Here is a 17,500-nt window from a genome sequence, read left to right on the forward strand (position 1 = left end):
CCCACTTCCACCCTCCACTAAGGACCCATTGCTTACATTTTAACAAAATTGGTGAAGGTGATGTTGTCATGACACCATCAAAGAACTGAATTTGGGCACCCACGTAGCTTTCATCGTGTCTGCTATTCCTGAGAAACACTCTCTCAAGAGAGCAGTCTCAATTTTGTTACAAGTAATATGTGAATTGATTCCTATGAGTATCAAATGGTTACATGTAGTGTTAAAATCTTTTTCTTAATTATAAAAATAATATGTTTGTTGCAAAAAATTTTTTTAATACAGAAAGTCATAAAGAATTTTAAAGATCACCTGTGGTCCCACCACTCCTCAATTACCACTGTTAACATCTTGTTTTTACCACTTTGTTTTCAACAATACCAGATTTACAATGAAGAAATCTTGGATCTTCTGTGCCCAGCTCGTGAGAAAGCCCCTCAAATAAATATACGGGAGGATCCTAAGGAAGGCATAAAGGTGTGTTTTTCTCTCATTTGATGTTATTTTAAAATGTTGGCCACTACTAAAATTCACACTCCTTTTACTTGCCACTGTGGTTTTAAATGACTACTAACATCTCAGTCCTTGAGATTTTGTGTGGTCCTAATTCCCTTTGTTAACCTAGAATTCCTAGATGGGAACTTTTGTGGGGAAAGAAGTTTTATCACCTTCCTATTACCTCTTGAAGGAATGCTAATATCAATTAAATATTTATTGGCTATTTACAGAGTTCTGAGGCTGGGCTGTCCAGTATGGTAGCCACTAGCCACAAATGGCTATTTAAACTTAAATGAACTAAAATTGAATATAATTTGAAATTCAGTCCTTCAGTTACCAGCCACATATCAAGTGCTCAATAGCTACGTGACTAGTGGCTACTGTATTGGATAGCATAGATATAAAACATGGTCATAGTAAATTCTGTTAGACAACAATGTAATAGACATTGTGCTGGATCTCTGGAATGATATTTAGAAAGTAAGATGATACAAAAATTTTTAATTTATAAGTACCATAGGAAGAAGAGATCGCTTATTTGAGAGGCTTCCATCACATGGTATAGATGTAGGCTGAGGAGCTGTAGCTGAACAAAGTTTGAGGCAAGGTTGGGAGTATTGTATATGGGAGTGGACCAAATCCAGGAGCCAGTGTTGAAAACAGGCAGAGCTTGGTTCTAGCAGCAGCTTGAGTATTCAGGAGTGGGAGAATTTGAGGTGGGAAGTGGATGAGAATAGGGTAGTACAGACTTAGGAAAACTTGGTAAAATAATACTTTATCCATCTTTCTCTCCTTCTTCTCTTCCCTGCAGAGAAAGCTGAAATTTAGGGTGCAGGTGCTTGAGGGGCAGATGCCTATGCTACTGAAATTTTTTTCCTTCTGGGTCGTTAGGTCATTAGCCAGGCACTAAAGCAAGGCTTGAAGAATCAGACTTATTTTGAAAGCCTGATAAGCGTGGGATACAGAAAGACAGTTTGAATAGTGGGGATAAGAAACCTGGGTAAAACGCATGCTGTCACCAGAAAGAATATTGGTACTGAGCCGGCTCTTGACCCAGTACTAAGATCTTTTATATGTCCTATACCAAGGCAGGAATTAAATCCCAAGCACTATTTGAGGGAAAGTTTGCAATACAGAGAAGTGTTAAGTTTCTGACTCAAATTGGGAAGGGTAAGGACAAGTTTGTGAGCACTCTTCAGTTGGGATGGATGGAATATAAGTAAGTAAAGAAGTAAGGTTATTCTTGTAGTAAGGAATAGCTTAAGCAGGAAAGCAGAAAATATATTCCTGGGGGTAATAAGACTAGATCAGTCTGTCTGCATTAGAGGATATGGGTTGGGAAGTAATAGGAGGTATGTTAGGACCAGATTATGAAGCCAGGCTAAAGAGCTTAGTTTCTATCCCTGTGAATAGTATGTAAGCTACTTAATACTTCCAAATGAAGGATTGCACTGGCTACTTTTGCCAAGTTTTATCTTACGTGTATATCTCTGACTAGGTTAGCTCCCGGGAGGTTAGGAGAGTATCTTAAAATCTCTTTGTACCCTCATTATCTAGCATAGGGCTTAGGAGTTTGGTGACATTTTAGGAAGCAGGACTTTCGGAAGGCTAAACAAGAATGGATTGAAAAGCAGAAAAACTAGGATGAGGAAGGAAAATTTAGGGAAACGTTGCCTTATTTTTCAGGCGTGAAGTAATATGGGCCTGGATTAGGCAGGTAGATGTGGAAAGGAAAAGGAAACAATGGATTCAAAAGAAGAATGACTGGGAGTTGGTGATAGGTGAGATATGGGGGAATAGCAGGAATTAAAGGCGAATCTGAGGTTTTGAGAATAGAGATCTTAGTAGAAACGAAGAAGTAGTGGAGAGAATCAGTATTGGTGGAAGGAAGATGAGTTTGGTTTTATAATTTACTGATGTCAAAGTGTAAGTAGCAGGCAATTTGAAGTATAGGACTAGAAATTAGGGCCACAGATAAAGATTTGGGAGCTATGGGGTAATAAAATCATAGCATATTGAGGCTAGAAGGGACTTCATAATCATCTAGTTCAATCTCCAGAGGCTCCAAGAGATTTTAACTTGTACAAATTCTCCTGGGTAGATACAGTACCAAGCCTAGGACCCTGTTTTCCTGGCTTCCTAATCCAGTGGAAATTGTACCATGCTATTTTCCCTACTGAATATGAGGTATAAAATGGGTCCAAGATATAGGGAGGAACACAAGGCCACATGGAGGAGAATGTAGCAAAGAGAAATAACCATAGCTATTTGTGTTGCCCTTGCTGTCCTTAGGGCCAAAACTTACCTTCACTTGGGGCTCCCTGGAAGGCACATATCCATTGCTACCATAAAATCTAGAGATCTTTTGTAGCTCCAGTATTGACTGGCATCCTTGTTTTGGAGGTCCCCAGCGAAGATTGGAGACCTTGGTTTGCAGTGATCACAGAGTTGCTAGTTAAAACTGTCCTTATGGGACTTAGCTGATGGCACAGTGGTTAAGAATCCACCTACCAATGCAGGGGACGTGAGTTCGAGCCCTGGCCCAGGAAGATTCCACATGCCATGGAGCAACTAAGCCCGTGCGCCACAACTACTGAGCCTGCGCTCTAGAGCCTGTGAGCCACAACTACTGAAGCCCACACACCTAGAGCCCATGCTCCACAACAAGAGAAGGCACCGCAATGAGAAGCCCATGCACCGCAACAAAGAGTAGCCCCCACTCACCACAGCTAGAGAAAGCCCCCACACAGCAATGAAGACCCAACGTAGCCAAAAATAAATAAAATAAATTTTTAAAACAACGCAGCTCTTATTACCGTGACTATTTATTGAGGTTCTACTGGAACATCAAGGCATTATTTTTTAAACCACCAATCCTTATATTTCTGATGAAGTATTTGAAGTCGAATCATAAGAGAGTTTTTTCTTTCTCTGAATTAGATTGTGGGACTCACTGAGAAGACTGTTTTAGTCGCCCTGGATACTGTTTCCTGTTTGGAGCAGGGCAACAACTGTAGGACTGTGGCCTCCACAGCTATGAACTCCCAGTCATCCCGATCTCATGCCATCTTTACAATCTCCATAGAGCAAAGAAAGAAAAGTGACAAGTAAGTTCAAGTTACAAGTAAGAGTCAAGATTTTTAACATTAGTTCTACTAAAGTTGAATAATAGCTTGCTTCTTGATTTGAAAAATAAGCAGACTTCAGTACTCTGAGCATGAGTAATGAATGGAGCCATTTGGACTGATGTGAAAGAAAATGAGAACCGGCAGGTGAGCTTTGATACTCACCTACCCTCAAGCTTGTGTACCGTTCTCACTTGTGTCCTGTTATCATCACAGGAATAGCAGCTTTCGCTCCAAGCTGCATCTTGTAGACCTTGCTGGATCAGAAAGACAGAAGAAAACCAAGGCCGAAGGGGATCGTCTAAAAGAGGGTGAGAATAATTAAGGCTACAGTCATAGATAAAAACTTCTAGTACTCTTATTGCTGTTGTTGGTGTCTTGACCGGAATATTTCAGGTCACATTCTAACAGTAGCTACAATTCAAGTTTGAGGCTGATTTCAGAAACAGTGAAAAATTGTTTCTCTCCCTTGCACTCATTTTCTAATTTAGGTATGAGATTTGGATCTGGTCCTTGGTTTGATTTCATCTGGCCCAGGCAAGTTTTAGTTTTAGTTTTGTTTTGTTTTACCCCCAACTACTTATAATTAAAATCAATATCCTGATTCTGTCATCCCAAGTATTCACTATCCTTCCCAGATGTTGTCACTTATAAACCTCATCAGCATGGTTTCCATATCTTCATTTAAGTGGTTGGATATAAATGATGAAGCTCCTAAGGCTAGGAGAACCCCATGGTATACGCTATTAGAAACCTGCATCTAGCATGATAATGACCTGGTAATCTGCATGCTTTGGGAATGGTCTTTCAAGCAGTTATTAATCTAGCTAACAAAAATTAACAACCAGCTCCCATTTCTCAATTTTGTACTTAAGGATCTCATCAAAGATTTTTTCAAATGCCTTGCTAATGTCCAGATATACTGTATGTCTACCATATTTTTCACAGCTACCAGCTTAGTAACAGTACAAAAAAGAAAGAAGGATTAGCCTAAATTGACTTTTTCTAAGTGAATTCAAGCTGGCTTCTAGTGCTTATTCTTCCATTTCTAGGTTCTTGCAAGCCATCTCTATAATAATAATCTAGAAGACTTATATCAAACTGACTGGTGTGTAATTTATGGAATTAACTTACCTTTTTTCGAAAATTGAAATTACATCTGCCCAGTCTTCTGGAACATCCTTCTCTGTGATTCCTCAAATATCATTGACATAGCTTCAGTGTTCTTGTTTGAAATTACTCTCAGTTCCCTCAGCTATAATTCATCTGGTCCAAGACATTTGAACTCTTATTAAAGTAGTTGAGTTCTTGCTTACTACCTTACTACAATGAGTTCTTTACTCATATTGGGCTTCAGTTCCCTCTTGGGAACTGAGAAGGCAGAAGCAGAAATCGTAATTGAGGAATTTTACCTCTTTGTCATTTATCATTATTATACTGCTGGCACAGGGCAGAGACCTATTTCTTCCTCATTCAGCTTTTTGTTCTGAATGTATTTAAAAGTGCCCTTTTTGTTCTATGTTTGAACTTTGAGATTTATCCTTCTTAAGACTATTTTTAAAGGTTCTTTTGCCTCCTCTATCTTTTTTTAGGTGTACAGTCTGAGGTTTTTTATTTTTTGTTTTTAAAATTTATTTATTTAATTTATTTATTTTTGGCCGTGTTGGGTCTTTGTTGCTGCACGCAGGCTTTCTCTAGTTGCAACAAGCAGGGGCTACTCTTCATGGCGGTGCGCAGGCTTCTCATTGCAGTGGCTTCTCTTGTTGTGGAGCACGGCTCTAGGCACTCAGGCTCAGTAGTTGTGGCACACGGGCTTAGTTGCTCTGCCGCATGTGGGCTTTTCCCAGACCAGGGCTTGAACCCGTGTCTCCTGCATTGGCAGGCGGATTCTTAACCACTGCGCCACCAGGGAAGCCCTCTGAGTTTTTTTTAACAGCTTTATTGAGATATAATTCACATGCCATAAAATTCACCCGTTTAAACTGTACATTTCAGTGGACTTTTGTATATTCAGAGTCGTGCAACCATCACCGCAATCTAATTTTAGAACATTTTCATCACCTCCAAAAAGAAACTCATACCCATTAGCAGTCACTCCCCATCCCAACCCCGTTTTCTAGCCCTAGGCAACCACTAACCTGTATTTCATACAAATGGAATCATATAATTTATGGTCTTTTGTGACTGTCTTATTTCACTTAACATAAGGTTTTCAAGGATCATCCATGTTGCAGTGTGTATCATCACTTCATTTTACTGCTAAATCATATTCCATTGTACAGATATACAACATTTTTGTTTGTTTGTTTTTTGCGGTACGCAGGCCTCTGACTGCTGTGGCCTCTCCCGTTGCGGAGCACAGGCTCCGGACGCGCAGGCTCAGCGGCCATGGCTCACGGGTCCAGCCGCTCCGCAGCACGCGGGATCCTCCCGGACCGGGGCACGAACCCGTGTCCCCTGCATCGGCAGGCGGACTCTCAACCACTGCGCCACCAGGGAAGCCCCAGATATACAACATTTTGTTTGCCCATTCATCAGTTGTATCCAATTTGACTATTTTGAATATTGCTCTGTGAACATCTATATATAAGTTTTTGTGTGGACAAATGTTTTAATTTCTTTTTAGGTATAACCTAGGAGTGTTATACATGGGTCATATGGTAGCTGTTAAAATTTCTTTTTAAAAACATTAATATGTAATTAATATACCATAAAACCCACTTTTTTAATGTGTACAATTCAGTGATTTTTTAGTATATTCACAAAGTTGTACAACTGTCACCACAATAAATTTTAGAATATTTTCATCACCCCCAAAAGAAACCTATACCCATTAGCAGTCACTCATTTTTTTCCATTGTCCACCCCCCACCACGCCACCTCCAGGCAGTGACTAATCCTTCTGTCTTTATGGATTTGCCTATTCTGGACATTTCATATAAATGTAATCATACAATATGTGATCTTTTGTGACTGGATTCTTTCATTTAACATCTTTTCAAGGTTCATCCATGTTGTAACATGTATCAGTACTTCATTCTTTTTATTGCCAAACAAACAATATTCCACTACATGAATATATTAAGTTTTTTTTTTTAAACATCTTTATTGGGGTATAATTGCTTTACAATGGTGTGTTAGTTTCTGCTTTATAACAAAGTGAATCAGCTATACATATACATATGTTCCCATATGTCTTCCCTCTTGCGTCTCCCTCCCTCCCACTCTCCCTATCCCACCCCTCCAGGCTGTCACAAAGCACCGAGCTAATATCCCTGTGCCTTGCGGCTGCTTCCCCCTAGCTATCTACCTTACTACGTTTGTTAGTGTGTATATGTCCATGACTCTCTCTCGCCCTGTCAAAGCTCACCCTTCCCCCCTCCGCATATCCTCAAGTCCGTTCTCCAGTAGGTCTGCGTCTTTATTCCTGTCTTACCCCTAGGTTCTTCATGACACTTTTTTCCCCTTAAATTCCATATATATGTGTTAGCATACGGTATTTGTCTTTTTCTTTCTGACTTACTTCACTCTGTATGACAGACTCTAGGTCTATCCATCTCATTACAAATAGCTCAATTTCATTTCTTTTTAAGGCTGAGTAATATTCCATTGTATATATGTGCCACATCTTCTTTATCCATTCATCCGATGATGGGCGCTTAGATTGCTTCCATCTCCAGGCTATTGTAAATAGAGCTGCAAAGAACATTTTGGTACATGACTCTTTTTGAATTTTGGTTTTCTCAGGGTATATGCCCAGTAGTGGGATTGCTGGGTCATATGGTAATTCTATTTGTAGTTTTTTAAGGAACCTCCATACTGTTCTCCATAGTGGCTGAACCAATTCACATTCCCACCAGCAGTGCAGGAGTGTTCCCTTTTCTCCACACCCTCTCCAGCATTTATTGTTTCTAGATTTTTTGATGATGGCCATTCTGACTGGTGTGAGATGATATCTCATTGTAGTTTTGATTTGCATTTCTCTAATGATTAATGATGTTGAGCATTCTTTCATGTGTTTGTTGGCATTCTGTATATCTTCTTTGGAGAAATGTCTACTTAGGTCTTCTGCCCATTTTTGGATTGGGTTGTTTGTTTTTTTATTATTGAGCTGCATGAGCTGCTTGTAAATTTTGGAGATTAATCCTTTGTCAGTTGCTTCATTTGCAAATATTTTCTCCCATTCTGAGGGTTGTCTTTTGGTCTTGATTATGGTTTCCTTTGCTGTGCAAAAGCTTTGAAGTTTCATTAGGTCCCATTTGTTTATTTTTGTTTTTATTTCCATTACTCTAGGAGGTGGGTCAGAAAGGATCTTGCTGTGATTTATGTCATAGAGTGTTCTTCCTATGTTTTCCTCTAAGAGTTTGATAGTTTCTGGCCTTACATTTAGGTCTTTAATCCATTTTGAGCTTATTTTTGTGTATGGTGTTAGGGAGTGATCTAAACTCATACTTTTACACGTACCTGTCCAGTTTTCCCAGCACCATTTATTGAAGAGGCTGTCCTTTCTCCACTGTACATTCCTGCCACCTTTAAGTTTTTATTTATCCATTCATTTGTTGATGGACATTTGGGTTGTTTCCACTTTTGGTTTTTATTAGTAATGCTGCTATGAGCACTGATGTACAAGTTTCCGTGTGGATGTGTGTTTTTATTTCTCTTGGGTATATACGTAAGTGGAATTGCTCAGTCAAATGATAACTCTATGTTTAACTTTTTGAAGAACTGTCAGACTGTTTTTCATAGCAACTGTACCTATTCTACCTTCTTACCAGCAATATATAAAGGATTGTAATTTCTCCATATTCTTAGTTTTATTATGTCTTTAATTATAGCCATCCTAGTGAGTATGAAGTGGTACCTCGTTGTGGTTTTGGTTTGCATTTCCCTGACGGCTAATAATGTTTCATGCGCTTCTTGGCAATTCGTGTATCTTCTTTGGAAAAATGTCCATTCAGATTCATTGCCCATTTTTAAAATTGGGTTATTTATCTTTTTATTGTTGAGTTGTGTGTGTTCTTTACACATTCTGGATACTAGCCCCATATCAGTTATATTATGCTTTGCAAATGTTTTCTTCCATTCTTTGGGTTGCTTTTTCACTTTATTGATGGTGTCCTTTGAAGCACACATTTAAAATTTTTAGATGAATTCCACTCATCTCTTTTTTCTCTTGTTGCTTGGTGTTTGGCATCATATCTAAAAAATCATTGCCTAATCCAAGGTCACAAAGATTTACGTCTCTGTTTTCTTCTAAGAATTTTGTAGTTTTCAATGTTAAATATAGGTCGGAGATCCATTTCGAGTTAATTTTTGTATATAGTGTAAAGTGGCAGTCCAAACTTTAATCTTTTGCATGTAGATATTCAGTTATCCCAGCATCATTTTTTGAAAAGACTATTATTCTTTACCCATTGAATTGTCTTGGCGTCCTTGTCAAGAAGCAATTGGACTCTCAGTTCTATTCCATTGATCTATATGTGTATCCTTATGCCATTACTACACTGTCCTCATTACTGTAGCTTTGTAATAAATTTTGAAATGGAGAAGTGTGAGGGCTCCAACTTTGTTCTTTTTCAAGATTGTTTTGGCTGTTCTGGGTCCTTTGCATTTTCATATGAATGTTAGGGTCAGCTTGTCATATTCTGCAAAGAAGCCAGCTGGGATTTTCACAGGGATTGTGTTGAATCTGTAGATCAATTTAGGGAGTGTTGGCATCTTTCAATTCTTTCAAGTCCTTCAATTCATAAACATCAGATGTCTTTCCATTTATTTAGTTCTTCTTTAATATCTTACAATAGAAATTTTTTTTTAATTTTCAGAGTACAAGTTTTACACTTCTTTTGTTAAATTTATTCCTAAATATTTTATTCTTTTCAATGCTTTTGTAAATGAAATTGTTTTTACTTAATTTCATTTTCAAATTATTTATTGAGCTTTGTATATTGATCTTGTGCCTGCAAGCTTGCTGAGCTTGTTTTTTCTAATAGTTTTTTTGATGGATTCTTCAGGATTTCTGTTTACAAAATCATGTCATCTGTGAACAGAGATGGTTTTACTTCTTCCTTTCTGATCTGGATACCTTTATTTCCTTTTCTTGCTTAACTGTCCTGGCTAGAACCTCCAGTACAATGTTGAATAGAAGTGGCATGAGTGGATATTGTTGTCTTGTTCCTGATCTTAGGGGAAAAGCATTCAGTCTTTTACTATTAGGTATGATGTCAGCTGGGGGTTTTTCACAGATGCCCCTACCAGGTTGAGGAAATTCCCTTCTATACCTAGTTCATTGAGTGTTTTTATCATGAATTTGTCAAATGTTTTTTCATCATCTATTGACATGATCACGTTATTTTGGTTCTTCTGTTGGTATATTGCATTAATTGCTTTTTGGATGCTAAGCCATCTTGTATTCCTAAAATAAATCTAACTTACTGTTTTTATACCTTTAATGACTTTACTGGACTAATTCTACAACTCCCTATAGTTTGTGGTCACAGAAGTGTCTGCTCAGTTACTTTAGTAGTTAGCTAGTGATTGGTCTCATTTCCTTAAATGCCTTGAACCTATAACTCTTCCAGCATTTGCCTAGGGCTCTGAGTTTGTGTTGCGGCTTACCTTAAATGCTAAGGTTCTTTACAACTCTTAGTCTTTACTTCTTGAGCAGGGTCTCAAAGTCAGCCAGAGGTACAAGATGAGGGCCTTTTAGGTCTTTACTGACATTTTTAGGTCTTTCCTGAGCATGCACATGGCTTTCTCCAGCAATATATCAGAGCTTTTTAAAGTCCCCAGTGGACTAGAGGTGGGATAGGGACGGTGGGAGGGAGACGCAAGAGGGAGGGGATGTGGGGATATATGTTTACGTAGAGCTGATTCACTTTGTTATAGAGCAGCAACTAATACAACAATGTAAAGCAATTATACGCCAATAAAGATGTTAAAAAATAAATTAAATAAAATAAAGTTCCCAGTGGAGGGACTACCCTGGTGGTGCAGTGGTTAAGAATCCGCCTGCCAGTGCAGGGGACATGGGTTCAAACCTTGGTCCGGGAAGATCCCACATGCTGCAGAGCAACTAAGCCTGTGTGCCACAACTACTGAAGCCCGAGTGCCTAGAGCCCGTGCTCTGCAACAAGAGAAGCCGCCACAATGAAAAGCCCGTGCACTACAACGAAGAGTGGCCCCTACTTGCTGCAACTAGAGAAAGCCCGCACACAGCAACAAAGACCCAACACAGCCAAAAATAAATAAATAAATAAATAAATTTATTTCTTAAAAATATATTAAAAAAATAAAATAAAGTCCCCAGTGGACATTTCACTCCCCAGATCTTCCTTTTAAGTTTTCAGCCAGGCTCTTGTTTGACCATGGCTATTAAGTTGGGTGTGTATCATCACCAGATATTTTTCTATATATGTATATATATATATGCACATTTAGTAATACATTTGTTATATGCCTTTTAAAATTTTGGCATTGCTAAATCAATTTATTTCCTTTTAATTACACAAGTAGTACATGAATCAATTCCTGGTATACAAACATAAGCAATATGGATGAAGATAAAATCCCCCTTGATTTACCACCTAATCCTAATCTAGAGGTAACTACTTTTACCTGCCTGGTGGGTAGAATTCAAGATGTTTTTCTGTGTATATATTTTTATTGGTGTTTCCTGTTTTTTTTTGTTTGTTTGTTTGCTTTTTGCGGTACGCGGGCCTCTCACTGTCGTGGCCTCTCCCGTTGCGGAGCACAGGCTCCGGACGCGCAGGCTCAGTGGCCATGGCTCACGGGCCTAGCCGCTCCGCGGCATGTGGGATCTTCCCACACCGGGGCGCGAACCCGTGTCCCCTGCATCGGCAGGCGGACTCTCAACCACTGCGCCACCAGGGAAGCCCTTTCCTGTTGTTTTTAAAGATAGATGCTATCATACTGCATATATTGTTTTTCAGCTTGCTTTTATCTCAGCAATATATGTTTGAAATCTTTTTGTATTAGTATATAAGTCTATCTCATTTTTACAACTGCTATCTAGGATTCCACAGTATACAAAGTCTACCTTGTTTGTTTATTCCTGTTTGGACTGACATTTAGGTTGTTCAGTTCCTGGCTATTGCAAAATGATGCCTCAGTCAATAGCCTTGTATGTGATATACAAGTGAGAGTATTCTCTAGGTTATTATGTACGTGGAAGAGAAATTGCTAGTTTGAAGGGTGTACACATTTCAGATTTTTAAATACTGCTAAATATTGTCCTCTAAAATGTCTGTCCCAGTATGCACATACCTACAATATATGAGACTATGTTTCACTGTACCGTTGACAATATTGGATATTATTGACCTTTTTTATTTTCCCCTATCTTGAACATTGCATGTTATTTTTATAGAACTTGTATTTCCCCAATTACTTATGAAATTAAGCATCTTTTTATGTTACTGGCCTTTTCTCTTTCCATTTCTGTGAATTCCCTGCTCATACCCTTTGTTTTGGTTTTTTTCTTTCAGGTTGACTTTTTCTTGTTTTTCTTGTTATTTTTCCTGTTGACTTTAGGAGTTGTTTCTGTATTCTAGATATTAATCCCTTGTTGCATATATTTTTCTTAGTCTCATTTTTTAACTTTTTTAATCTTTCGATTCATGTCTTATGTGTGTATTTCTTCCTATATACTTTTTTCTTGAGGTAAAGTTTATACGCAATAAAATGCCCATATTTTAAATGCTCAATTTCTTGAGTTTTGATAGTTGTATGCCCTCATGTAAATACCAATGAAAACGTGATAAAAACATTTCCATCTCCCCTAGAAAGTTCTCTTGTGTTCTTTCCAGTCAATCCACCCTTCCCACATTCCACTTCAAGCAACCACTTTCTGACTTCTATCACCATAGATTAATTTTACATGTTCTTAGACTTCATATAAATGGAATCATATAATTTTTTCATGTGTCTGGCTTCTTTTGCTCAACTTAAGATTTTTGGGGCAGATTTTTTTCATGTTCTTGCTTTGATTAATAATGTGTTCCTTTGTACTGCTGAGTAGTATTCCATTATATGATTATACCACTATTTGTTCTTCAGTTTTCCTATTGATGGAAATTAGGGTTATTTCCAGTTTTTAGCTATTATGAATAAGGCTCCCCTGAACATTCGTGTACAGGTCTTTTTGTTAACATACATTTTCATTTCTCCTGGGTAATTACCTAGGAGTGGAAGAGACAGATGTATGCTTAATTTTATAAGAAAGTGCCTAACAGTTCTGTAATATGGTTTGTACTGTTTTATGCTCCAGCAATGTTATTGAAAGTTCCATCTTATCACAGCTTCATAAATAAAGATGTTGTCTTAGAAATTCTAGTGGGCATCAAATACATCTCATTATAGTTTTTTGTTGTTTGTTTTTGTTTTGTTTTGTTTTGCTGCACCACGCAGCTTGTGGGATCTTAGTTCCCAGACCAAGGACTGAACCTGGGTCACGGCAGTGAAAGCGCTGAGTCCAAACTACTGGACCGCCAGGGAATTCCCCATCATAGCTTTTTAAAAAAATTTTATTAAAGTATAGTTGATTTACAGTGTTGTGTTAATTTTTGCTGTACAGCAAACTGACTCAGTTTATACATATATATATTCTTTTTCATATTCTTTTCCATTATGGTTTATCATAGGATATTGACTATAGTGTGCTATACAGTAGAACCTTGTTGTTTAATATAATACTTTACATCTACTAATCCCAAACTCCCAATCCTTCCCTCCCCTACTCCCTCCTCCACCTTGGCAACCACAAATCTGTTCTCTATGTTTGTGAGTCTGTTTCTCTTTCATAGGTATGTTCATTTGTGTCATATTTTAGATTCCACATATAAATGATATCGTATAGTTATTTGTCTTTCTCTTTCTGACTTACTTCACTTAGTATGATAATCTCTAGGCTCATCCATGTTGCTGCAAATGGCATTATTTCATTCTTTTTTATGGTTGAGTAGTATTCAGTTGTATATATGTACCACATCTTCTTTATCCATTCATCTGTCGATGGACGTTTAGGTTGTTTCCATGTCTTGGCTATTGTGAATAGTGCTGCTATGGACATAGGGGTGCATGTATCTTTTTGAATTATAGTTTTATCTGGATATATGCCCAGGAGTGGGATTGCTGGATCATATGGCAAATCTATTTTTAGTTTTTTGAGGAACCTCCATACTGTTTTCCATAGTGGCTGCACCAACTTACATTTGTACCAATAGTGTAGGAGAGTTCCCTTTTCTCCACACCCTCTCCAGCATTTGTTATTTGTAGACTTTTTAATGATGGCCATTCTGACCAGTGTGAGGTGGTATCTCATTGTAGTTTTGATTTGCACAAAAATTTTAATTTTGATGAAGTTCAGTTTATCGTTTTTTTTCTTTAATGCTTAGAGCTGTTGGTATCCTGTCCAAGAAACCTTTGCATACCCAAAGTGATGACGATAATTTCCTATGTTTTCTACTTGAAGCTTTATAGTTTTAACTTTTACGTTAGTTGTATAATCTATCTTGAATTAGTTTTTGGTTATAAAGTGAGATAGGGGTTGAAGATCATCCTCCACCCCCCATGAATATCCAGTTCTTCTAGCACCATTTATTAAAAAGAAGGTCCTTTACCTGCTGAATTGACTTAGTATCTTGGTGTATTGAGTTGACCGTATGTGTGTGTGTCTATTTCTGGACACTATTCTGCCCTATTAGTGAATTTGTTTATTCTTAAACCTTTTATTTATTTTTTATTATTATTATTTTTAATTATTTATTTATTTATCTTTGGCTGTGTTGGGTCTTTGTTGCTGCGTGAGGGCTTTCTCTAGTTGCTGCAAGTGGGGGCTACTCTTCGTTGCGGTGCGCGGGCTTCTCACGGCGGTGGCTTCTCTAGGCGCGTGGGCTTCAGTAGTTGTGGCACGCAGGCTCAGTAGTTGTGGCTCACGGGCTCTAGAGTGCAGGCTCAGTAGTTGTGGCGCACGGGCTTAGTTGCTCCGCAGCATGTGGGATCTTCCCAGACCAGGGCTCGAACCTGTGTCCCCTGCATTGGCAGGCGGATTCTTAACCACTGCGCCACCAGGGAAGTCCCAAACCGTTTAATAAATACAGTTCATCACAGTATATTTTAATCTCTGGGAGGGCAAGTTTCACCTCACTTTTCTTTTATCAGAACTGTTTTGATTATTTTCTTGTCCAGGTGAATTTTAGAATCAAGTTGTCAGGTTCTATGAAAAATCTTTTTGGGATTTTTATTGAGAACTTAAATTCAGCTTATAGATTAAGTATAACTGAGCCTACCCATCCATGAGCATGATCTCTCCGCATTTATTCAAGTCTTCTTTTATGTCTTTCAGTAAGCTTTGTAGTTTTCTTAATGTAATTCTTACACCACATATCCTGGTAGGCCTATTCTGGAATATTATAGTTTTTGTTGCTATTTTGAATACCTCGTTTTCTATTTTTATTTTCTAATCCTGTTTAAGAAAAGTATTAATTTTCAAATTTCCATCTTATATCCAACCACATGGCTGAATTGCATTCTTAGTTTCTCATAATTTGTCAGTTGTGTTTCTTCGATTTCCTAGGTAGGTATTCACATTATTTTCAAGTACATACTTTGGCCTCTTCCTTTCCAACATTTATATCTTATTTCTTTTCATATCTTTTTCAGTGTAAGCTTGAATAGTACCAATGATAGTAACCATTCTCATCTTTTATTTTCTTTTTTTTGCTCTAACCAGAACATTGCTAGTGTTTCACCTTAATCTACTGGCAGATAGCTTTTATCAAGTTAACTTGATAAACTTTTAGTCCTAGTTTGCTAAGAATTATATATTTTTAAAATAAGAAATGATTATTGAATTTTATCATTGATTGGGAATTAATGAACATGTAGTTTTTCTTTTTTTCAACCTATTGATAGAATAAATTGTAAAAATAAATTTTCTGTCATTGAATCATCCCCAGTTGATCATGATAAATTACTCTTTCTGTACATTGCAGGATTCACATACTAGTTTCCAATTTAGGGCATTTATATATCTGTTCCTATGAGAGAGTAACCTATAACTTTTTTTTGTATGTATGCTCTCCTTGTTTTGGTTCGAAGATTTTGCCAAGTTTTATATATATATATTTTTTTTTAAATTTATTTTTGACTGCGTCTGGTCTTCGTTGCTGTGTGCAGGCTTTCTCTAGTTGCGGTGAGCGGGGGCTACTCTTCGTTGCGGTGCGCAGACTTCTCATTGCGGTGGCTTCTCTTGTTGCAGAGCACGGGCTCTAGGCACACGGGCTTCTGTAGTTGCAGCACGTGGGCTCTAGAGCACAGGCACAGTAGTTGTGGCACACAGGCTTAGTTGCTACACGGCATGTGGGATCTTCCCAGACCAGGGATTGAACCCGTGTCCCCTGCATGGGCAGGCGGGTTCTTAACCACTACGCCACCAGGGAAGTCCCAAAAGATCTATTTAAAACTATACATTTTCCTCTAAGTACCACTTGGATATAATCGTATAATTTTGAGAAACAGTACTCTAACTGTTCATTTTTAAATAGGAGATTTCCTTTTTAATTTCCTCTTTAACCTAAGAGTTAGGTAGAAGGTGTCTCTGTGTATTCTTTTGTTGTTAATTTCTGATTTATTGCATTATGATCAATGAATGTGTGTGATTTCTGTTTTTTGAAATTTTGTCTGACTCTTGTTTGAGCTTTGTTAATATACCATGTATATTTGAAAAGAGTGTGTTTTCTGCTAGGTATATAGTTCTATGTATACCTATTAGATAAACTCATTAATTGTATTATTCAGAGTCTCCATGTCCTGTCTTGTTATTTACTTAATATGCTATTTTCTTACATTATGACCAAGGATTTGTCAATTTCTCCTTGTATTTCTTTGTTTATGTATTTTATATATATATATATATTTTTTTTTTTGGGGGGGTGGTACGCGGGCCTCTCACTGTTGTAGCCTCTCCCATTGCAGAGCACAGGCTCTGGACACGCAGGCTCAGTGGCCATGGCTCACGGGCCTAGCCGCTCCGCAGCATGTGGGATCTTCCTGGACTGGGGCACGAACCTGTGTCCCCTGCATCAGCAGGTGGACTCTCAACCACTGCGCCGCCAGGGAAGCCCCCTGTATTATATATTTTTAAGCTATGTTGCTGGCTTCATAAAGTGTCATGGCATATATCTTCTTAGATGATTATATCTATTGTATCTGATTAATATTTCTTCACCTACTTTCTCTTTGTTAGCCCTTGCTTGGTATGTCTTTTTGTATCCCTTAATTGAAACCATGTATCTTGAGTTCATTCATTCATTCATTCATTTATGCCCAATTGGGTGTTCTCTTTTAACAGAGGGTTTTATTCTACATGTTTTTATTTTTGTGTTTGGACTTATTCCTGCCATATCATTGGCTACTAGCCCAATGGCCTACTCCTACTCTGGTACTACAACCAATTACCTTGATTGTTATCCCAAGGCTCCCTCTTGTTTGCTGGATCCACTACCTTCAAGTCTACACTACCCTTAGAGTTGGTGCCACCTTTTCATAGCAATTCTCTCCTGTATATTTTTTCTTCTGTTAGTCCAATTCATCTGCTTTCAGGCTCAAGGATTTTGCCATTTCTGATCCACCAGTGATAGATTCAGAAGTGGCTGCTGGGCCATTCCAGATTGGTAGGTGGCAGATTTAATAAGCAAGGGAACTTAACATGAGGCTTGTGTTGGGCAGCTGCAAGACAAGTGGATCTCCACACCTGCCCACCAGAATCTTAAAGTTTATATAGAGGCTTAACTGAGTTTAGTCATGTACACTGTCCATATGGTCTCAATATGACCTTACTCTCTCAAGGCTGCATTCTTGAA

General features: G+C 38.1%; 1 protein-coding gene across 1 annotated transcript in view; it reads left to right on the forward strand.

Moving 5' to 3' along the window:
- The window catches only part of KIF4A (kinesin family member 4A), a 129,189-nt gene that overhangs the window by 5,041 nt on the left and 106,648 nt on the right, over window positions 1-17,500 (forward strand). The window contains exons 5-7 of the mRNA XM_032619389.1: window positions 382-474; window positions 3,436-3,602; window positions 3,837-3,931. Coding sequence (XP_032475280.1) covers window positions 382-474; window positions 3,436-3,602; window positions 3,837-3,931 — 355 coding nt within the window. The remainder of the gene's footprint in view (window positions 1-381; window positions 475-3,435; window positions 3,603-3,836; window positions 3,932-17,500) is intronic.

Source organism: Phocoena sinus, chromosome X (genome assembly GCF_008692025.1).
Source record: "Phocoena sinus isolate mPhoSin1 chromosome X, mPhoSin1.pri, whole genome shotgun sequence".
NCBI classification, from domain to species: domain Eukaryota; kingdom Metazoa; phylum Chordata; class Mammalia; order Artiodactyla; family Phocoenidae; genus Phocoena; species Phocoena sinus.